Source organism: Furipterus horrens, unplaced genomic scaffold (assembly GCF_987537825.1).
Source record: "Furipterus horrens unplaced genomic scaffold, mFurHor1.1.pri manual_scaffold_5, whole genome shotgun sequence".
Classification (NCBI taxonomy): domain Eukaryota; kingdom Metazoa; phylum Chordata; class Mammalia; order Chiroptera; family Furipteridae; genus Furipterus; species Furipterus horrens.
Window position 1 is genome coordinate 138,806,939 of NW_028327175.1, and position 24,688 is coordinate 138,831,626.

Below are 24,688 nucleotides of genomic sequence, written 5' to 3' on the forward strand. Positions count from 1 at the left end.
GCATTTAGAAAGTATTTAAAATTTTACAAAAATGTTTTGTCCAGCATTATTAGTTAATCAAAGTTCACAGTCTACTACATCATCAGAAACTAATAATCACTCTCCGACACATCAAATGTTTACTTATTTATCTTTGAATTTATTCACTATTTTATTTGTTTACTGTCTTTCTTCTCCAAAAGAATGTAAGCTCACAAGAGAAGGGACTTAACTGTTTTGTTCACTGCTGTACCATCAGCACCTAAACCAATCATTAGAAATAGTAGGTATTTAATAAATACATAAAGCTGAATGAATAGTGATGCAAGCTATGACGAAATTAAAGCAGGTGAGGGGATAAAAAGTGACCATATAACCAATTCAAACTTTTCATATACTTACCATATTTGACTGAGGTTGTAATACCAGTCTTGCTTGTTTCTTTCTTTGTTTTCGATAATAATTTTCAAATGTTTCCTGATCACCCTAAAATAAAATCAGCAGAGTAATGAAAACACACACACTCACACACACACACACACACACACTCACACACACAAGATACCTACCAAAACAGAATAAATGTGCAAACATCGATAAACTGGGGAAAAGTCAACAAGGTCTTGAACAGTTAAGACCTGAAAAATAACACCATTTTAAAAAAATTAGAGGTCAAACTACTAGTTCACTATTGGATAATGTAAAGTTAAAGATAGACAAGGAGATTCATGAACACATTATAATATTTATCACCTATAAAAAGCATACAATATAAATGTAATGCCTTTTTTTATTGTTTTGGCATTTGTTCTGTAGTTCATTCTTTATATAATTATAATCATTGGCTGTTTTAGATTATAAGCTAATAAATATGTTTTCAACATGCTTGGTAGCTTACCAGAAAATTTCTATATATAAGTGCATACAATCATTATTGCTTTTGGTAAAGATGGTGCATGGATTTAAAATGTAGCTATAGAGAAAGTTCCTTCTCTTACTCAGCTAACTCATATGATTTACCATTATTTCATCAAATTCAAGACATAATCATTATTATTTTATAAAACACCAAGAAAGGAAAAAACAGTACTTGAAACTATGACATCATCAATTTAAGATATATCCCAACTGAGATGTAATATTTTTAAAATTTCACCTCAAAATTGAATAATAGAGTAAATAAAGTGAATAGAGTAATATACAGTTTCTCGAACTTGAGAAATAAACTCTTTTTAAAGGAACACATTTCTATGCTCATGAGCCCCTAGAGTGGGCCTAAATTATTTTTATTATAGTGTTATTTATTAGAGAAAATGATAGAAACAAAATGTAATAAAATAGATCTATAAAAACAGGGAAACAACCAAGTTTTCTTAGAGTATGGATTTGGCAGTAGGTCATGATGGTAAAGCTGTCAGCAGTTAAAGATATACAAAACAGACTAGGAAAAATTCAGGCAAGAACACTAACTGGTCTATATTCACTATTCTGAATATCAAGGGAGAAAAAATAGAATCTAATATTTAGATTCTCTAAATATTAAGAGAAAATAAAAGGTAGATTCCAAAAATATTTAATTTCAAGAAACTAATCAGGACACACTAATTCCATATTAGAAAGACATTAAACTGCCTAATGCTGTTCATTTTTCTGTATTCATTACAATATCAGACATCTGTTGCATATGCACATATATGTACATATACACACACATATATAAATGCACACTGACATAAATTCATATACAGATTGTCCCTGACTTACAATGGCTTGACTTTACCATGATGCGAAAGCAATATGCATAATAAATTACATGAGATATTCAATACTTTATGACAGTTTGTGTTAGATGATTCCACCCAACTGTAGACTAAGTAATTGTTCTAAGTACTAATGTAGGTTAGACTAAGCTATGATGTTTGGTAGGTGAAGTGTATTAAATACATTTTTGACTTAATGATAATTTCAACTTGCGAGTTTATCAGGATGTAACCCATCATAAGTTGAGGAGCACCTGTAGTCTCACACATCCTCAGGCATACAGTAGGTATGGACATATTATACTGTTCTCCCAACCACATAGAAGGCCATGGGCACATATTTATAGAGTTCCTTTTATAAATTAGTTAAAAGCTCTTACTATGCCCCAACTAAGTCCTTAAAAATAATTTAACATTTCATTGACAAGGCAAAAACTTAAAAACAATTGGGGACAACCAGGGTCCTTATGGTCTTCACTAAATTCAAAAAAAATCAAAGGAAAAGATAAGAAATAGGCTCAAGAGAAGATTTCATGGAGAGAATAAAAGAAGCAATAGGGCTAGAAATAAGTTTGGATACAAAGGATGAAAGGAAGGGAATATTTAAGGATAATTTCAATGTTTCTAAACTTATTAAAACATTTTTAAGAAATAAAAAAATTTAATATTAGATTTTTTTTAGTATCTCAGCACCAATTTTTTAAGAAGGCAGGCTATCCAGAATTAGTCTAAATTAAAGTTCAAGCCATCATATTAAATGTTTACCACAGATAATTAAAATATAAGCCATCACTTTAAAAAATCATTAAATTTATACTTTTGCTGCTAATTATGGCAGAACTAAGTTAAACTATCTATGACTTACAAATATAAACTATAATATTTCTTGTTTATCAGTCAATTATGCAGTCTAATATTTCAGATGATTTGATTGCCCTAATAGCTCATGACTAATATACATAAATTCAATTTGCACATGATAAGAATGAGAATCACAAAGACATACATTACAACTTTAAAAAATTCATAGAAAAAAAGGAAGGAAAGCAGAGAGAGAGAGATAAACTTAATTCCCATCACCTCCTCTTCATTCTCATCCTCTTCCTCAAATGTATGTTTCAATACAACTTCATTCCTTTCTTCTGGAATTCTCTCATTTATATACATAGTCTTCCCAAATTTTACATTATTTTGCTTCGGCAGAGGAACACTGAAGTTTTTCTGCTGTTGTGCCTATTTTGGAAAAAGAAAAATTCAGATTATTTCAAGATTTATTATCATTAAATTAGTTCAAGAATTCGTTTATATTTTCTTATATTTTTAATGTCTATAGGTGCAGGATCTGGGATAATATCCCATTTTTTATTTATGATCTGTGCCCTTTCTCTTCTTTTTTTGAACAGTTTTGCAGGGGTGTATAATTTTATTTAAAAAGAATGAGCATAATGGCTGGGAGATTCATATATGTTGCCACACATATCAGTAATTCATTCCTTTTTATTGCTATGTAATATTCCATTTTATGAATATAGCGCAATTTGTTTATCCAGTCTCCTTTTGATGTTCATTTGAGTTATTTCCAGTTTTCAGCCAACTGTGAAAAAAGCTACTATGAACATCATGAGGACATGTTTTCATTTCTCATTGGTAAATACCTAAGAGAGGAAATGTTGACTCCAAAGGTAGGTACATTAACTTTGTAACTGCCAAATCTTTTCCCATTGTTTGTATTTTTATTATTGAGCTGTAGCAGTTGTTAAGTCAAGATAATACTTTCAATTTTTAAAAGAAAGCAGTTTAGAACCTTAGCATAAAAGGGCTGCCACTTTTCAGCTAATTTTATACCCAATCTGATTGTTGGCAAAGTTAATGTAATACCAATATAGTTGGGGAACATTGCCAAGAAATTAGGTGGTAAGTCAATTAAGTGAGGAATAAGTGTAACTCAAAAGAAAACGCTGATGAAATCCATTCTAAACAAGAATCAGGAAAGATAAGAAAAGGGTAAAACTAAAAACAAATAAGCATTTTATAGAAGTAAAGAAAGTAAACTTTGGACATATTCTATAACCTAAATTATTAAATAACATTAAATTTAAATTCTCCTTTTTAACCTCACCTGTTTCATTGCTGTTTCACCTATTTTATCAGAATGTTTTCGAATGCTTTCCAAAAAGTCTTTGAGATCAGACATTGAAATTTCTTTAATTTCCTCACGGAGTTTAGGAAGATTTTCTATCATTAGCTGACAAAACCGGTATTGGCTAACCCGGGGAAAATACACATTTTCTAATTGTTCCATAGTTTTTAGAGCAGAATAATACCTGTGAGAAGTTAAAAAGACAATTCTATAAAATTCTTATTACATTAATTTTCCAAGTAATTACAAATAATTAATCAGTCCAACATTCTCATCAAAAAGGTCATAGTTATAGGTAAAGAATAAACATTTATTTCTATCTACTAAGCAGAAATTATAAACCATATGACCAAGCTGCAAGCTGAAAATTCATGGTTTATACTAACATACAACTTCATTTCACTTAATCTCAATCCATACATAACATCACAAGCATTATCACAGTCATCACAACACTTAACTATACAATAATTCCAAGTTTTTAAATTAGAATATTGTTATTTGTTGAATGACTCATGGACATGGACAACGGGGAGGGATATAATTGTGGGAGAAGGGATGGGCTGGGAGGGGGGAGCAATGGGGGAAAAACGGGACAACTGTAATTGAAAAACCAAAAAATATATTAAAAAAAAAGAATATTGTTATTTGCTACACAATTTCATAATATTTCTCCCACCCACAAACCATCATCATCAAAAAAATACAAAGCACAGATTTAATTTAAAGCAAATTTACTTCAAGGAGCTTAAAAAAATTTTTTTTATCTGTTTAAGACCATTAGAAATAATATTAAATGTCACAAAAAAAATAAAAATATAAAAAACCAAATAGAGTGATTTTTTTTTTCATTTCAACACTTATTGAATACCTATTACATATTAGGCATTGGTGCCATGCTGGGTATGCAGCAATTAATAAAATATAGCTTGTGCCCTAGAAAAAGTGACATATATCAATATGTCATACACACTTCAATTTTCTCTAGACTTCTATGAGATAGATGTCTATGGCAGATATTACTATTAATCTATAGATGAGAAAACTGAAACACAGAGAAAGGGTATATAATTTGGTCAAGATACTATAATTGATAGTACGACTCAGACTTTCCAAAACTGTGAATATCCTGCAATAATATTCACCACCAAAATCCATTTAAAAGTAGGTACTTTTTAAATGTATCAAAAAATATTCTATGCCTTCCCAGTGAACTGGATATTAAAATGAGAAAAAGCACTACCTTAAAAAAAGTTACATATAAGTAAATTGAAAACACAGGTTGCAAAGCTATTTAAAGATATTTTTTGGCTCTGTAGCTTATATAGTCTCAAAGACAAAGTATATTTGCAAATTGTCACAAAATTTTATCTCTAATAAAAATCACAGCTAAATTTTATCATGGTTATTTAAAATCACTAGAATTGTTATAATATAAACAAAATATATATTTGGTCAAAAATCAATATGTTTAGGTAAAGGTATGGGTAGGGAGATATCATTACAATAATTCTGATTATACCTAAAACATTATAAATTTGGATGATGTGAAATAACGAGTATATCTTTTCTGAGTACAATAACATTTTAGATACAATATATTAGTGAATACTCAAAATTAATCCTGGCTTATTTCTTGACTTGACTTAAATTAGGTACACCCCAAAAGTATTCTCTCTGTAACAGGTATGCTTTTTGAAAAATCAAGGTAATATCTGTAACATATTTGAAATTTTAAGTGATAGATGCTAAGTGAAAGGTATTACCAGCAGTTTTTGCAACATACCACAGATACAATCAACTGACTCCATAACACAACTGTGCCTTTCTTCATGCTGCTTATTTCTCACCTCCCACCTTGGATTTCTCTGTGTCACTGAGGCATGAGACATCACATGACCTTCCAAGAACCCAGAAATGTGAACAGTTACTGGCAGTGGGTTAAATCTTTAAGTAATGAGAAAGGAAACCAGAAGATTGCTTCTCCTTTCTTCCTCCTGGATGGAATGTTGTGACTTACAATAATTAATACCAACTCCCAAAAAGTTCTTTGAAATTGATCAATATTAAGCATTGGCTAACTCAATAACACAACCTCATATTTGCTCTCCCAAATTCCCTATCTCATCTTTCTTTACCTCAATACGCCTTCTCAGCTTCCCTAGAATTACACTCCTTAAAATGTAAAAAGTATATATAAGGTTGTAGCTCAGACTTTGCTCTAGGAGGCCCAACCAAAGTTTATAATCTTAGGAAAAGAGCAAAATTCAGAGACCAGGCCTTGGATCCTTTCTCAAAACTAGTAATTTATCTGAGCTTTATCTATTTTGAAATGTAAGCAAATTTGCATAATAGATTACCATTTCTCTTTTTGTAAATACGATGCTGTTTTTTAAAAAAAATGATTACAGTAATCTATCACTATTGGAAAAGTAGAAAAACTATAAAGAGAAAATTAAAGGCACCTCTGATCTGATGCTACCATGTAGCAATGGCCTCGTTAACACCTGACCCACATTTATATCCAGTCATAATCTACATACAACATTTCCACTTCAGTATGCTCATATCCTATTTAACAATATATCATGGAATTTATCTTTAACTGAAATTATTTAGAAACAAATTATTACCCTATTTGTAAGTCTATCATAATGATGTCCTAACTGTTGGGATTTTTAAGTCTGTGATTTAAAAAACTTTTTATAAATAACCCTATAGTAAATTTCTCCCATGTTAAACCTCTGTCAAGTAGTCTGTTTTTATAAATATGAGACACTTCAAAAAATGTTTGTGTCATCTGTCAATGGGAAACATATGAGTACTCTAACGATTCTCTGGCCCACAAGGTGCACATTATGCCACTGTTACTTCATTTGCCTTCCCTTGAACATTTCCACGTCACCAGATTAGTCCCTACTATAGAAGTGGATACTGCAGTCTCTACTAATTCTTTTAAAATACTAAGTCCTGCATATAAGAAAAACTTACAAGATATATAAATAAGCTAAAGACTGGGAACTATAATTTAAAAAGTCAATAAAGCATACATATAAGTGGCCTAGATCGAACCAACATCCAAATCACAGGGGTGCCAGAAGGAGAAAAGGAAGAGCAAGAAACTTAAAACTTACAAGGAGGAAAAACTGGGAAAACTGTAACAGTATAATTGATAAAACATACTTAAATTTCTTAAAAATTAAAAAATAAATACAAACCAAAATAAATAAAAAACAAAATAAACAAAGAAAACAGAAACTTATAGATACAGAGAACATTCTGATGGTTGCCAATGGGAGTAGGGTTGGAGGGATGAGTAAAAAAGGGAAAGGGATTAAAAAGTACAAATTGGTAGTTATAAAAACAGTCATGGAGATGTAAAAAATATCACAGAGAATATAGTTAATAATATTGTAATAAGTATGTATGCTGTCAGATGGTAATTAGATGTATCAGGGTGATAATTCCATTAATTATATAAATGCCTAATCACTATGTTGTACAATTGAAACTAATAAAATATTATATGTCAACTGTAATTTAAAAATAAAAAAGTATTTTAAAAAAATAAATAAAATTGTCCATCTTTAAAACACTTTTAACATTAGTACACCTAATGTTTCTATGGCAATCAATAAACTACTTTATTTTATTTTTATTTTTCATTTGTCATTTATTCACTTGTATTATAAAAAAGAACATGCCCTGGTCGGTGTGGCCTACTTGGTTGGAGCATCATCCTGTGAACTGCAAGGTCTTGATTCCCAGTCAGGGTGCATGCCTGCTTGCAGGTTCGGTCCCTGGTTAGGGCACGTGTAAGAGGCAACCAATCCATATTTCTCTCCTTCTTTCTCCCTCCCTTCCCCCCTCTCTCTAGAATCATAAAAGGAAAAAATTTTTTAAATAAACAAATAAAACAGAACATGAACTACACTAGCCCAGACTGTCAAACTATAACTACCCACACTTTGCTTTCACTGGTGGACCCACAATACACACTTAGCCTTTGACTGTATGCAGTGTTAATGTTGGTAAATTAATCAATATTTTTCATTCCTGTTCAGTTGTCTCTTTGTCCTTTATCGATATTATCAATCTTTCAGATCCACAAATAAATGGTTAAGAATTGCTTTGTTGAATGATTCTGATGGGCAAATTGCACGAACAAAGAGCAGTTAAAAATAAAAAGCAAACTTCATGATTCACTATAATTTACAGTAAATTTAAATATGCCTTCAGAAACAGAAAAAAAAGATTTTTATTAAAAACAATTAGTAAAGAAACCAACTCACCTTTTTGCATTCATCTGTTCTTTTAGCTTACTGTACATTTCCAACACTGCATTAAAAAAATAACTTATTTTAGCTTTCAAAAGAGAAAAGTAATTTTTTGAGAGATAAAAATAAGAAAGGGAACCGTGAATTATAAATTCACTAATTTTCTCTTTACTTTGATTTAGGCTTACATTTTCAAGTAAAATTTTGTATATCAAATAAATAAAAACATTTTAATGTATAAATATATCAAACATTATATGTATTACTACATTATATTAACCTTGAAAAACTTGCATATGCTGACACCTATAATCAGACATTAACCTACTAATATATATCCTATTCAGAAACTTCCTAATATAATATCTCTTCCCTGCAGTGGAATTGGAAGCTTGGACTTCAGTTATTTGAGAGAGAAAGTTGAGCAACAGTGAGACTGATCTTGATTCAATATACCAAATAAAATAACACAACTGTGTTACAGCTCATTAAACAAAATTTTACACCAAATCAAAAAAAGAGAAACCTCAAAAGCTTACAGCAAACAGTGAATTATAATAAAGGCATAAATAAACATAACAAAGTATCTTCCTTTGTTTTATCATTTCTATCACAGGTTCCGAAATGCAATTATTCATTAAAACTGTTATGAGCTTCAGCAAGGTGACATACTTGCTACCAAAAAGGTTTTAATGCAACTATATAAATGACCATTCATCTTTAGTAGAATTTCAAAGTATAAAGTGAGTAAATTATTATTGTTTTATCAAGCCACCTTCATTTCCCTAGACCGAAGAGACAGATATTTTTTCCCAGGTTTTTCTATAGTTTTATGGGTACCCTCAAGAGTTCTTCACATTTACAAAAGATACTGTTTACTTGTCTGAAAACTATAAAAACTGCAAGGGTAGCTACAGCAAACCTGTCCTAATTCTGTAGACTCTATTTATATCATTATCATTGCCCCTATATCATAATGCAATATTTCTACATTGTCCAGGCAAACCATTAGAGTACACACACAACTGGGAAAGAGCCTAAAACTGCTGCTACAAGAATAACTTGCTTTGAAGTTTCCTCTGCTTTATTTCAATAATTTATGTAAATTTCACATCTACCTTTCATTATTTCTATATTCTTTTCATATAAAAATAATATTTTCTTAAATATAATCAAGTAAAACTAATGCACCAGGAAAATGCATTGTTTAACCTATGACTTCTTATAGTCTAAGGAGGAGTTAAACAATTATACAGTAATAGATGGCTTGTCTTAATCCAGATACATTATAGGATCCTTCAGTGCTGGGACAATATCATTTGCAACTTTATATTTCCAATATCTACCATAATTCCTGACACACAAAAAAAATCTGTAAGAGGATAATTAGGTAGAAGGACTGATTAAGGAAAGGAGGTAGTTCCGTACATGGTTATTAGGAATACACTGTTTACATTAACTCAGATTTCCTCTTCAACACTTAAAGCAAAGACAGCAGCACTAACAAAAATCTAACCTCTACTTCCCTCTATTTCTCTATTTCAAATAGCCCACCAGGTGAGTAAGCTGAATTCAGCTCTTTCACATTCCCTCAATATCCAATTTTTTAAGCATATTACCATTCAGGGACAAAGCATTCAAACTTAAGAGACTGTTTTCATGATTATTTCAGTGTATCTGATGGTGGCAAAGGGGTATTATTAAACATTTCTATAAAGGAAGTAGGTTTCTTAACCCTGAAATCTAACAAAATAAGCAGACACTTGATTTACTCAAGGTTAATGTGTGAATATCCCTGGGTTGATCAGAGATTAAACTGAGTAGAATTTCAATGATTCTAAAAAAAAAAAAAAAAGCTATTCTCACAAGTCAGAAAACAATAATTTTTTAGCTAATGATATCTGCTGACAGTTTTAACATATAATTTGTATTCTAAGCTAACTTTTACATTACACAGGGTGGGGCAAAAATAGGTTTACAGTTGTTTGTATGGAAAAATCATGCAATAATTAATAAATAATAATATAATAATAATATAAGAATAAACTGCTTTGTGTACTCACAACTGTAAACCTACTTTTACCCCACCCTGTATAATTATTATACACAAAGAGTCTCATTCTATTCCCCTGGATATGAAGGTTCCAGTTCCTTTGTAAAAAAAGTAAATTTTAAAATGGGACACTGAGTTGGATTTAGCTTACTATATTAAGAAAAAAATGGCATTTACCTGCTTCCTTTTGTTTGAACAGGCTACATCCATGTAAAGAAAACACTGGTTAGTTTCTTCAGAATTTATTGATGTCCCAGTAATATCTGAGCCCTAACGGAGTCCAGAAACTCAGAAATCTAAAAAGTCCTTTCCAAAATATAGGTGGAAAGAAAAGAATGAAGAAGGGAGAAGACCTAGAGCACTTTGGGATGTTTTCTTACATTATCAGCAAAATGAGATTGTGAGCAAAGCAAAACCAACCTGCTTAAGTATCAAACGGAAAACTAAGTAAAATTTTAGGCAAATAGGACAAAGCAAGAAAATGTAATCTAAAGACACTCTCGCCATAGGAAAGTATTCTGAAGAAAAACGAAGTTGAGGAGGGGGTGATCATGGACAAAGAACAAACTAGGCAGAAAGGAAATGGAAAGGTAGAAATTGTTCTAGGAGACTGATGTGACATCATCAAATGGGACTTTATAATATAGAAAAACCATGAAAAATCACGAACTAAAGGAAATAAGAAAGATAAACCATAGGCTTTTGAGGGGAGCAATCACTAAATATCTGTAATTCCTATAATGAATAATAACTATATGCTATCATTAAATTATAGTTTTATCAAGCCAAATGTTACATTTTAGGTAAATTTAACTTACCTGGAAGGCACAACTGCAATTTTTCTACTACAGTTGTAATATTCCTCTGCTGAATTCTACATCGAATAATATCTTCTGTTTGGACTATCACCTTAGGAAAAAAGAAATGTTCGTTTTTTTTCTCTCAAAGATTTTATTTTTAGAGAGAGGGGAAGGGAGGGAGAAAGAGAGGGAGAGAAACATCGATGTGTGAGAGATACATCAATCGGTTTGCCTTTTGCAAGTCCCCAACTGGGCACCTGGCCCGCAACCCAGGCATGTGCCCTAACTGGGTATTGAGCTGGTGACCTTTCAGTTCGCAAGCCAGCACTCAATCCACTGAGCCACACCAGCCAGGGCAGAAATGTTCATATTTTTTAAATGAACAGTTAAATCACATTCGCATACTGGTACACAAAAAATGTATCATTTTCTCACCTCCTTTCCAGCATCTTGAAATCTTCGGTTGGTATCAATAACTTGTACCTTAAAAATAATTTCACCTTAGTTAGACAAATATGCATAAAACTGCCCTGATGTAACTGTTCACCCTTGTAATCAGATCATGCTTCATGAGAAACTTAGAACAAAGAAATGCAAATTCAAATTAACTCTACAGCCTGAACTTGAACTTTTGATTGAAAAGGGCTTTTAACTTCAATTACTTATGACAGTTCTTTTTAACAGATTCTGTGGCAAACTTCTCAAATTTATTCAAGATTTTTGAACTTTACTTGCTTCTCTCAGTCTGTCAAAGAATTCAAATCACTGACCCAATTGACCACTGGTCCTTTTTTGATAACTTCAATGAGGTTTATGTGCCATTCATTGTCTGTAGGAAATAGTGATTGCATTTTACGGTAATTAAACATTCATACTTTGCTGAATGCAAACACTGGGTGGCTGATTAACATCAAACACAGAAATCTCAATCCACAGCAACATTTTAATGCTGCAGGTGCAGGCAAAGCTCAACCTCAAATTTTCCCACATATTAAGTGACTCATTAGGTCATCATAGTAAAGAAGCACATTCTGGTTTATTAAAAATCTCATTAATTTTCGAACAAAGATGCTCAGTGACCTCATTGATGCTGTATTTGGTCTCTCATTGTCTGAACATTCTTTATATAATGATTTTCTAATCATAACCTTTTGTAAACCAGGGTCATTCTGTCTGCTAAGCTTTCCAAATGTGAAGATAAATAGGACAATTCTTATAAGTAAATATTTTATACTCTGAGTAAACAAATCCTGGTCTCATTTAATAAATAATGTCTTTTCTATGTGGCAGAAAATGTAGTCCAACTTTCTTTAAGAAAATTACACATTGCTATTAAACTAAAAAAAGTTTCAATATTATTAAGTTATTTTTAAGAATACAATTATATATAGTAGTTTTAAAGATTTTTTATGTGTACTAATTGTCATTTTAAAAATTCTAAAACTGCCAATGAAGTCTTTCATTGTATGAAGTTTTTTAGTTCATTTCCCTGCATGGAAAGAAATCCTGTTAAGTCAATGCATTACTTGCTTTACCAAAAAAGGGATTACTCCTGTCATTAGCATGACAACTGTGTTAATAAAGCATGAAGAGCATTCCCAAATATATACATTAATGCACTTCTTGAAAGTAGTACATTTAATAATGATTTGTACATATGCACTATAAAGTAATATTGAGTAATTTAAGGGCATCAAAGATAAACAGAATTTTAACATATTTCTTACCTTCAGTTTTTCTGCATCAGTCCTTACTTTAAGGAGTTCTGTAATAGCATCTACAAAACCCTGATGATGAAAATTACACATCTTTTCAATTTCCTTGTCATGGTTACGGATACAAGCATCTAACTTTTCCATAAACTTCTTGTGTGCATTTGGCTGGTCGTCATACACAGACCTGTATGTATAGAAAGAAAGCTAACATTAATTTCCCAATTCACCAAAATTCATTCTCTAAGCCCAATCTTTGCAATGGTTGAGATCTTGAAATTAAATCTCTAAAGAGATAAACTATGTTGATAGTACTGCCACTAGTAGAAATAATTTGAGTGAAAAATATTTAATTTCTTTTTGAACGTATTAATATTAAAAGAGCCACAAGCCCTCTAGATATATTACTAGGTATCTGGAAATAAAAATCTGAGGCTCTGGAGAGGAGTCTTAACATAATAGTTAGTGTTCAAAAAAGAATCGTTGAGTGAATGATTAAGGAATGAATGAACAAACTTCTTATTTCTACAGCATTTACTATGCATCATTACATATTCTAAGTGCTTTATATAATAACCCTTGAATCCTCACAAGCTTATAATGTAGGTACCGTTATTATCCTTCCTTTACATATAAGTGACAGAATATATAACTGCCACATATTCTACAACTAGCAAGTGACAGCTGGGATAATGAACCCTGGTCATCTGGCTCCAAGAGTTGATATTCTCAACTACAAGGCCATACTGAAGTCACCACAATGTTCTCTAAATATGGCACACACATTCCTACTGTATCTAAGCTCATGCCGTTTCCACATAGAGGGCAACCCCCCTATCCCCACCTCCACCCCACCATGCAAGAAAGGATTAACCTTGCCCCAAAGAAAGGTTTGGCCCTTGCCCTCAGATCCTGGGAGGTAAGCCTTTGGAATGCCCTGCCTGATAGATGCCTTTGTTTCTTTGGGAGAGTTGAGCAATGCCAAACAGTCTATGTTAACAATGTGATTTACAGGGAGTGGGGACCTTGGGCTACAGTATCAGTTCTGGAGGAGCTGGAGATTAAGGTCAGCAACACAGGCAGTTAGCCATGTCTATGTGACCAACCCCAGTAAAAATCCTGGACACCACAGCTGGAGTACGCTTCCCTGGTTGGCAAGACGCCCTAAGTGTTGACACATATCATTGCTGGCAGACAAAAGTGCTGTCCAGACTACTCCACTGGGAATAAACAACTGGCAGCTCCTGCCTGGAACTCTCCAAGACCCTGCTTTATAAGGCTTTTCCTGCTGTGAATTTTAATCTGTATCCTTTTGCTGTTAACAAACAGTAACTGAGTATAACAACTTTGCTAAATTCTGTGAGTCCTCCTGGTGAATTATTGAACATAAAGGAAGCCTTGACACCCTCCTCAAAAGGCATCCCCCTCAATCTGTTGCCCATTGTTTGAGGTTTGGTTCAAGTCCCATTTCTTCTAACAGGCCTTTGTCACTCACTTCCATGCCAAATAATCTTTCACAGGCAGGACAGGTAAACATATAGTCCTTTCCATTCACTCTGACATGTAATCATACATGGCTCTGCACTGTAATTTAAATGTTTCAATTATATGTCATATATTTTATTTCTCCACATAGACCATAAGCCTCTTGAGGATAGCCTCCATGACTTAGGTTTTTAATAAGTACCTATTATAATACTAGAGAGGACAATTATTAAGGATAGCAATTATTAAGTACTTGGACTGTTAAGAGCTGAGCTAGAACTAGGCTGTGATCTTGGACATCTCTTTTCTACCTATACTACTGTCTTGATCTCATCTACACTTGGAGCTTTAAATACCATAAACACACTGACATGTTCCAGATGTATAATTTCAGTCCTTATCTCTCCTCTAAAATTCAACCTCATACATCTCTCCAAGTGGATATCTGATAAGCATCTCAAACATGTCCAAAATGAATTCCTGTCCTCTTCTCTGAAACCTGCTCCTTTCCCAGTCTTAATTCCATTCTTCTAGTTGCTCAGGCAAAAAACCATCACTTTTGCTCACTTTTCCCCACCAAAACAGTCCAGCAAATCCAACCTTCACTACCTCCACTGGTACCACCCTTGGACTAAGCCATCAATATGCCTTGCCAAGATTACTGCCAACTGCTTCTGAACCAGTCTCCTTGATTCCACCCTTGTTCCTCTTCAGTTTATTCCCAACACAGTAGACAGAATGATCCCATTAAAACATAAATCAGATCCCATGTCTCTCTTCTGCCCCAAACCCTATTTTTCTTACAACAGTCCATAAAGCTCTACATAATTTTGTCCCATGTTATCTCACTGACTTCATTTTTTACTACTTATTCTCCATTTTACTTATAAAGGGCAACAGCAGACCCTCCATATCACCCTGCCCAGGCTCTGTAGCTTCAGCTTCACTGGAGAGGACACTCCAGTGTCATCGCAAGGTGTCGATTCAACACGGGAGGAGACAGATACTGTGTCACTCCCGAGTCAGACTGCACAGCCATTCTCGGCGGTGCAGATGGACTCTTAAGAAGCTACACCATCGTCTCTCGAGACGGATGGCTGCCGACGACGACGACTTATAAAGGACAATGGGCAAAGGTCTCGAGCTCCTCTAGCTGCTTCAAGCTGGACATGGTCGTCGTCCTACCCACCCTTGGGTCCAGAAATCCCTAATAAGAGTGGGGGTGTGGAGGGGAGGGTGGCCTTCCCACAAGGAGAAGGATCGTGCAGACTCCAGGTCGGTTGGCTGTCCCCAGTCCATTCATTTCTTATACCACACCAGAGAAAGTATCACTGCCTCCTTTGCACAAACGAGGAAACAGGCAAAGAAATAGTAAATGATTAGCTCAATGTAGCCTAGTTAGCGACTAAAGCAGTACTAGAATTCCCACCTTGTGCTTTTCCTACAATTAATACATATAACAAGAACTCCTGATTAAACAATGTTGTTCCAAAGAAAAATCCATGTGCAAGAGGAGGTTTATCTAACTGACCTTGGCATGCCATAAACAAATTTTAATTTCATAATTGTGAGCAAGTACTATATTCTTTAAGTAATATATATCCCTTTCTAAGTTTTTAAACATATTTTACTAGAAGTTTGGTATTTATCTGGCTTTTAAAATATTAGGTACTAACCAGAACATACCAAAGAACTGTCTCCCCTCCTCCCCTCTAAAACAGCTGTAACATTGCAGCAAAAATCTAGCAAGAGACATTTCAGGACTGCCTCACCGCAGAGTGCTCCAGAGGAGGGTCTGACTCCTTTGTGAGTGCAAAGACAATGCTGTTGTCTCTTTTAAGTTTAATAGTAACATAAACAGGAGGAGAAATAGTTATTTTACGGAAGTCTGTTTTATTTTAGAAAGTTCTCAAGGAGTCCATCCTTTAGTGTGTCTTTCCAATTTATTCTCCAGAGTTTTAAAAATGAAACTACTATTGTTTTAATAGTAATTCAGGACACTGCCAGTGGATCTATTACCGCATCAGAGGTGAATGTCTCTTTTTCCATTGATGTTATTAGTATGGAGGAAAACAATATCAGAACACAACACTCTCTATTAATAGAAAACCAAAGCCTGAAATGGGTGAGCTATTTATGTTCCATGCCTTCTGCTGTTAAAGTAGAACCATAAAGTCTCAATGAAGGAAATAAAAATAATATGAAGGAATTAGTACAGTAAATAAAGAGGAGTAGGTCATGATCTAACCTATTACTAAGTCTTGGTCTCTCCTGACCCTTGATAATCATTTTGCTATTCCAGACATGAACAAAAGCTGCATCCCAAACTGATACAACCATTTGTCACCCACAACCCTTATCAATGAGAGCATTCTGAGCAGAGTACACAGAAATAAACATGCTGAGGTGAAAAAACATTCTAAATCACAGGAATAAATTGCATTTAAAGAAAGTACTGAAGGTTCAGGCAAGTGCCAGAATCCAAAATTCATCAAAAGATAGAATACTGGTCCTGGAAAGGACACTAGAATGTTTCTCCTTCTGACTTTCTCAATTTAATAGATCTTTGCCGGTTCCATCCCAGGTTGGGGCACATATGAAAGGCAACAGATCAATGTTTCTGTCTCACATGGATGTTTCTGTCTCTTTTTCTCTCCTTCTCTTCCTTTCTCTCTCACTCTCTCTCTCCCTCCCTCCCACACCACCCACCTCTCCTGGCCCCTCTCTAAAAGAAATAAAAAACATATCCTCAGATGAGGATAAAATAAAATAAAACAAAATAAAATCCAGCATGCAAGCACACAAAATGAAATTAATCTCTACATGTGGCTGAGTTAACCCTCTATCCACTTTTAATATTAAAAGTAACTATTCCAAAAATTTGCTTAAAAAGCCAATAATAAATATCTGACTAAATAGAGAGCAGCAAGAAAGAAGAAAGGGTGAATATGTATAAGAATGCTGGAAAAGGGAAGAAAGCAAAAGCAATTCTTATCCTAAAAACTTCCTGACACCATGTGCATAGCAGAATTATCTGTCTTTTCTCTGAAGAGATCTATGCTTAATTACAGAGAGAGTCTGGAGGGAAAGTGGAGGGAGACCGATATGGAGAAGAGCTGAGAAGATGGGCGCTCCCTGTCAACAAGTCTTCACCGTGACTTACCTGACCAAAGAGGAGTCATATTGTCATATCGGGTTTGGGGGCTGGTTGAAAAAGATGAAGGAATTAAGCAAAATGGTAATAATAATAATAAAAAATTAAAATGGTTTTAAAAAAAGAGGAATCATATCTGATGCTTCTGGCTTAATGTGGTGAAGATTTTTTAAAAACAACAGTAACACACAACCACATACTTACTAGTAAGAGCTTTACAGTCATTATCTCATTAACATTCACTACAGCTTTATGATGTACATTCTGTTAGCATCCTAATTTACAAATGTGGTTTGGGAAGATTAAAATTTTAAGTCCAAAGTCACACAGTAGTATGGGCAAGATTTAACCTCAGGTCTACCTGACTCCAAAGCCAGTGCTCTTAACCATTATGTTATACAGACTCTTCAATCAGAAACGGTGATGAGCAGCAGGGAATGCAAAGAAGTTACCAGCATAGCAACTAACCAGATCACCTTTGAAGATCAGCAATTGAGAATGACTCAATAGGGAATCCCTGATGTGCGCTGCTGAATCCATCAGGTGAAATCATCCAATGGACAGAAGAAAGGAATGAGAACTGAGGCATAGCTAATTATTATGCAGTATTAAATTACAAGTGCAACACGATAAGGAAGACCAAAATATGAAGTAGAGAAAACTGAGGGCCCTGTACTCGTCTGACCTCAGCTGTGAAAGAATTCTGAAAAATCTATTTTTCTTTTTTTCTTTCTTTTGTCTTTGAATGATAACAATTATTCTTTAAAATTTTGATTTGCAGGGTAAGAAAGGAAATACCATTCATCACTCTTCATTCTTTGAACCCTAAGTTGGTTAACAGTGAATCCATCTAATTAATATAGCAATGGGCTAGATATACTACTGTTCCTAAGTTCTAAAGCAATACACAATTTTATTAAAAATAATTTTTTCTTTTCAAAATATCCCCCAGAATTTTATGTTTATTGGCGAGTCTAATCATGTTCCTATAAATAAATACACACAAGTATATGACAGAACCAGAAAGAGTAAACATTAGAAACTAAAGTTCTAAAAGATGTTCTAAAAAAACTAAATTTTCCACTAACCCACATACACTCAGATTGTACCTTAAGGCTCCATATACAGATAATGGCTTCAGTAAAAGAGTTTAGTTATCCCTTCCAAAAGCTTAGCACAATAAAATCTTACTTCTGGCAAATGTATTGCTAATCAGACAAAAACAGAAATACAAAATTAATTTTAAAAGAAGAGATAACTTTATGGTGATTACCATAGGAAATGGGGGTAGGAAGAAGAGGGTGTAAGGGAGATAAATGGTGATGGAAGGAGACTTGGGGTGATAAACACAATACACAGATGATGTGTTATAGAATTATACACCTGAAACCTATATAATTTAGTTAACCAATGTCGCCTCAATAAATTCAATAAAAAGTAAAGAAATAAAAGAACTAACTTTAAAATTTTATGTGAATAGAAAAAGATGAACTATACTACACTGAAGATTTTATTTACATATTTTAATTTTGGCAACTAGGAATGCATATCAACAAAGTATATGTCTTCAAAGCACAGCTAAAAAATTTTTAAGTAAACACATTTTCTATCTTTAGTATATCTAATCTTCCACACCAAAGTAAAGTGTTGCAATATGAGTTATCACACAGTATTTGATTATCTTATATATCAGGCTTATAGATTTAAACAAGTAAATGGTCTTTCAGAAAGCCTTATTGAATTCTATGTATATGGCGCCACCTACTGGTAATAAAATATAAACATAAGAAAACTAAGATGTCACTGAAATATTAAAATTGGTTCATGGAAAATTGCTTTTATCAACAAACCCTCTGTCTTAACAGAGGAATTCAGTCTATTTCAACTTTTGAACACATGTTATATTTTTTAAGTGACTTATTAATCATATTCCACTTTTTTTTTAGGAAAACACCTTTTTATGACTAAAAACAAACAACATTCACAAAATACTACATGAAAAGGGACTCTCTTCTTATCATTGGTAACATATTAGGATTTTTTTGTCAAAAAGCACATAATATCCCTATGCTATTTTCAGTATTTTTCACTCTATCTTCATTGTTTAAAAATTTCATCACAATAACCATGAAGTATATAAAATGTATGTTTCCTGAGAACATTATGCCTTCTCTTCAAGAGGCAGACAAAGCAAAATGATTAAGAGTATAGTCTCAGAAGTCAAATAGCCTGCAATCACACCTCTTGCCACCATTTACTGAGTGCCTAGAGAAAATGATCTAATCTCTCTACTTCAATGTCTTCATCTGCAAAATGGGTATTAATGGTATCTCATTTGCTTCCTGTGAAGTTTAAATGAAAGTACTGTAAGTATCCAATAGATCTTAATTATTACCTATTATTACCTACATGATTACTTTTACTCCCAGAAACAAAAATATGAATAAAAAGTTTTTGAGTTAATATCAGTTCATAGAATTTCACAAAACAAACAAACACCTAAATGTGCAATGATATGAGAATAATCAAATAACAGAGAAAACAGGATGAAAATTATATAAATTATAACTTCATTTAAAATACTTAATATTCAACATATCAAATGACTTAATGTTTAATAACAATATGTTGAATATCATAAACTTCATTTAATAAATATTCAACAAATAATACTTGTTTCTAATATAAAAAAAGACTAGAGTTAATGTCAATTGTAATTATCCTTGAGCTGAAGGGAAAAAAGCCATTTTTTGTCCTTTCTATATTTTCCAAGTTTTCTATAATGAATGTTTTGTGTTTCATTGATTCAGTTCATTCTGTTGTACCCATGACATTATACTATGTAACATACTGAGACCCTATTAGATATGCATGACAATTATAGGCCTCAGGGACAATTTTACTGTATTTAAGAGATTTACTTATGACACACATACAAAGATGCACATTCACACACAACTAAATACATCGTGTATCATTTTAAAAATGCATGTATGAGAATTCAGACACAGGAAAAAAGTGTGTGTGTGTGTCCATGTAGAATGCAGTTCTAGGTTGCAAAGATTTCATGGAGGAAGGACCTAAGATGAGAATTCAATGAATAGGTGGAGAAATAAGGAAGGGGGTATTCAATCACAAGTAAACACCAACAGGAAAGAACATGGCATCGTGAAAGAACTCTAAGTAGTGGGAATTCTATTATAACTTTTATAGGAGTTATTTTTAATCTTTATTTAAGCAGTGGCCTGGAGAGTGGCAAGACCCTCATCTGTGACTCTGATAAAAGCACACAAACAAAACTGTAATACATTCTCTCTGAGAACGCTGGATCATCCACAAGATTGGACGAGCAGTACAGCTTATTCCAGTCATAGTACAACTGATCCAACCTGATTCAATCAGATACACTCTCAGGAATTTGAGTTCGAATTCAGAGATACCCACCTGTGTCTGAGTGACGCAGAAACTATAGGTGGTTATCTTCTATCAAGTGCAGAGACACAGAGAAAGCCAGAGAATAAAGACACAGAGGGAAGCATGAAGGAAAATAGAAAGAAATATGGTCTGCTACTTCTTTGTTTCAGAAGTATGACTGCCCTAAGAACTCTGTGAGACTCCCTGATAACCTTCCACTATATTTTTCATTTTTCCTGAAGCTAACTTAGGTTGAAGTGGTACCTAAAATTAACCCCCCCCCAATTCCTTGACTAAGACACACATGCACACACAAATCCACACACATAATTTTTACAACTATAAACAGTTTACAAACCCCCTTATCTAACCAATACATTGCAGTGTATCTTCCCAACTGAATAGGTTACAGGCATACTGCAATAATAATCTTCTCAGCCTTCAATCTAATATTGTTTGTGCCATGACATAAAAAATGCTGGGAAGTACTACCACAAAATAATCCAGAAATAAGAGTCTAAAGGCAAAGTTTAAGTGAATAGAGTTATGAGGAAAAGAACATGTTAAACAGGCCTCTAAAAAATAATAATAATTTCATCTAGCTTTTAAACAACACTTTTACTTTTTTCAAAATATCCACAATATTGTACAGCTAAGTAAAAAAGACAGGATAAAGTAAGTGTCCTAAATTAACACTATTGGGTATCTAAGTCAAGTAGATATCCTGTAGCACAGAAGAACTGGTAGTTTCTAGCAACTCCGGGAGGAAAAAACATATATACACAGAGAATACAATTTCTTTCATCACAGACTACTGGAAAAGATTTCCTTTTTAAACACTTATTTATTTGTTTACTTTTGGAGAAGGGGGAGGGAGAAAGAGAGGGAGGGTAACATCCATGTGAGAGAGATATCACACAACCCCAACTGGTGACCTGGTCCACCACCCAGTCATATACCCTAACTGGGAATTGAACCGGGAACCTTTCAGTCCCCAGGCTGGCAAGCAATGCACTTGAGTCACACCTGCCAGGGCAAGATTTCTTGTTTATAAAATATTCACCCTCTATGTATTTACCCATGAATTATTGCTTCTAGTGTGCCACATGCACTCTTAGAATGCTTTATAACATAATGCCCAGGTGCTTCATCTGATTCAACTGAAGACATTCTGCCAAACAATTTTTTAAATAATAGAGTTGATATATCCTAATTTTTTAAAAAGGGTTATAATCATATCTTAAAGGATCATACAATCTGTCAAAAAATCAAGATCAAATAAAGCCAAAAAAAAGGATGATTTTCCCTATATTTCTGATGCTGAATTTTACTTGCCTTATTTTCTTCTATGTGCAAATTCTGTGACTTGTTCTCACTAATAGTATCCTGTTTCCATTCATAGAAAAGAGTTTAGTGCAGTCTGTTAGTCAACATTACTTCCTATAACTAAGGCTGATATTCTGTAATACTCACATTAACACTCACTGTAATTCTGGATAACAACACAGCACAAAGATGATCGTTCACGGACATCCTCTATGGTGAAACCTGAATTGATAATCAGCTAACACAGATTTGCAAAAGACTTCCTCTTCCTGTTTTTATACTCCTGACCAAGGAGATGTCTCTTCCTGTTGACTTTGTGCTACTTGTTAAAATGCAAAAGATGAGAAATGGAAACATCCAATACATAAAAATTATGTCCTCTAGGAAAACAAATTTAATAGCTAAATAAAATTTAATTTAAAAAGCTTAAACCATTAAGTAGATTAATGAATGCAGATGTATACTGGGCCCCTAGAACATTTTAGAAAATTAAACAAAAATACTAAACTGTCTAGAGCAGATCTAATGTATAATACAGTTTGCCTAATAGCTTAAGAGATGATCTACATACCCTACCAAAGTCCTTTACGGGAGTGTTAACCTACAATTAAGGAGAAATTCTCTTAAGAATTGACTTTTGAGCAAAACAGTAAAAACAAACAAAAAAAACTATTCACCATGGAAAATAAAACAGAAAATTTAAGTTAATATTTATATACCCATTACTTCAGCAACAAACGTTCATAAAACAGAAACTACAAAAGATAAAAAACAAATTAATAAACAAGGACTTTAACACACCTCTCTCAATCCAAGAAAGAACAGATGAAAAACAATATGTGGCCTTAGAAGATATAACCAACTTCATAGAAAGAGAGAAAAATAAATAAAACTGAGTCCTAATTTTTTTAAAAACAAATATGCTTTTTTTCCAAGAACACATGGAACACTTATGAAAACTAACCATATAATAAGCCACAAATAAAGCCTCAATGATTTCAGAAGAATATAAGTAATACAGATTTATCTAGCTATAATGTAATAAAACTAAAAATTATTAGCAAGTTTTTTTTAAAAACCTTCATATCTGGAATTTTTAAAAAACCCTATTAAAAAACTGTTGGATCAAAGGGAAAATACAAATATAAAATAGAAGCATTTCTTTAAAATACAAAAAAATAAAACAACAGAATATGTGAAATAGCCCTGGCTGGTGTGGCTCAGCTGGTTGGGCATAGTCTGCAAACTGAGAGGTCACCAGTTCAATTACTAGTTAGGGCACATGCCTAGATTGCAGGTTTGGCCTGTGATCAAGGCAAGTACGGAAGGCAACCAATCAATGTTCCCCTTCCTCTCTTTCTCCCTCCCTTCCCTTCTCTCTCAATAATATTAATAAATAAAGTTAAAAATAAGAATATATGAAATAAAGCTAGATCAATCATCAGATAAAAACTTATAGCATTAAACAATTACATCAACAAAATAAATGAATCAAGTACAAAATACAAAAAGCTAGAAAAGAATAAAATAAATCAGAAGAAATAAATAATTCAAGATACAGAAAGGAATGTCTTAGAAAACAGAAAATTAGTGGAATGAATAAATTCAAAAATCAACAAAACAAACCACCAGCTAATCTAAATTGGAGGGGGGGAAATGAGTGAAATCACAAATACCCAACATTAGAACTGACGAGGGGGATAAGACCATCGAAATAAAGAAATGATAACATAAGACCATATTTGCATTAATGTACTATAATAAATGTGAAGAAATGGATAATTTTCAAAAGAATACAACTTACCCTCTAGAGACAGAAAATCTAAAAAAACAATTATCACAGAATAAAGTAGAAAAAGTAGTTAAGAATCTACTACAAAAACAAAAAATAATGATAACCACAGGCCCAGTTGATTTCACAGGGTAATTCTAACAAACCTTTAAATATTAGATAATATCAGTGCTAATTATAGTATTCCAAATGTAGAAAAAGAAAACTTTCGTTTTTGTTTGGTGAAACAAGCATAATATTTATTTGGAGATCTGAAAAGACTGCACCAAAAAAGAAAAATACAGACCAATCTCACCTACATCAATGCAAAAAAATCTTTGTAAGAATACTAGCTAACAGAGTCCAATAGCACACTAAAAGAGCAATTCATCATGACCAGGTGGGGTTTATTTTATGAATACAGAAATATTTCAGTAATAGAAAATACCTTAATAAATTCAATCACAGAAAAAGGCAAAGAAGAAAAATTATATGACCATTTCCATAGATGCAGAAAAGACATCTGACAAAATTCAGTAGTCTTTCATGTTAAAAACACTAAATAAAGTAGGTATTGATGGATATTTCCTCAGCATAATAAAATATAAATACCTCATGCCAAAAGCCAGAGTTCTCCTTAATGAGGAAACACTAAAGACTTTCCTGTTAAAGTCAGGAAAAAGATACAGCTTCCCACTGTCTCAACTACTGTGTTGTAATTAGGCTATGAAGTTAGACTAGACAAAGCAATCTACAGTTTAAAAAGTGAAAGGAAGAAATAAAATTATTTCTAAATACAGATTATACAATTATATTC

At 33.0% G+C, this 24,688-nt stretch overlaps 1 protein-coding gene across 1 annotated transcript in view; it reads right to left on the reverse strand.

Annotated features, from left to right (window-relative positions):
- EXOC6 (exocyst complex component 6) overlaps positions 1 to 24,688 on the reverse strand; it is a 170,666-nt gene that overhangs the window by 116,195 nt on the left and 29,783 nt on the right. Inside the window, exons 2-9 of the mRNA XM_090277960.1 lie at positions 12,737 to 12,908; positions 11,445 to 11,492; positions 11,028 to 11,118; positions 8,172 to 8,217; positions 3,859 to 4,063; positions 2,820 to 2,972; positions 549 to 617; positions 382 to 465 (exon numbers count right to left, since the gene is read on the reverse strand). Of these exons, the coding sequence (XP_090134086.1) occupies positions 382 to 465; positions 549 to 617; positions 2,820 to 2,972; positions 3,859 to 4,063; positions 8,172 to 8,217; positions 11,028 to 11,118; positions 11,445 to 11,492; positions 12,737 to 12,908 (868 nt within the window). The remainder of the gene's footprint in view (positions 1 to 381; positions 466 to 548; positions 618 to 2,819; positions 2,973 to 3,858; positions 4,064 to 8,171; positions 8,218 to 11,027; positions 11,119 to 11,444; positions 11,493 to 12,736; positions 12,909 to 24,688) is intronic.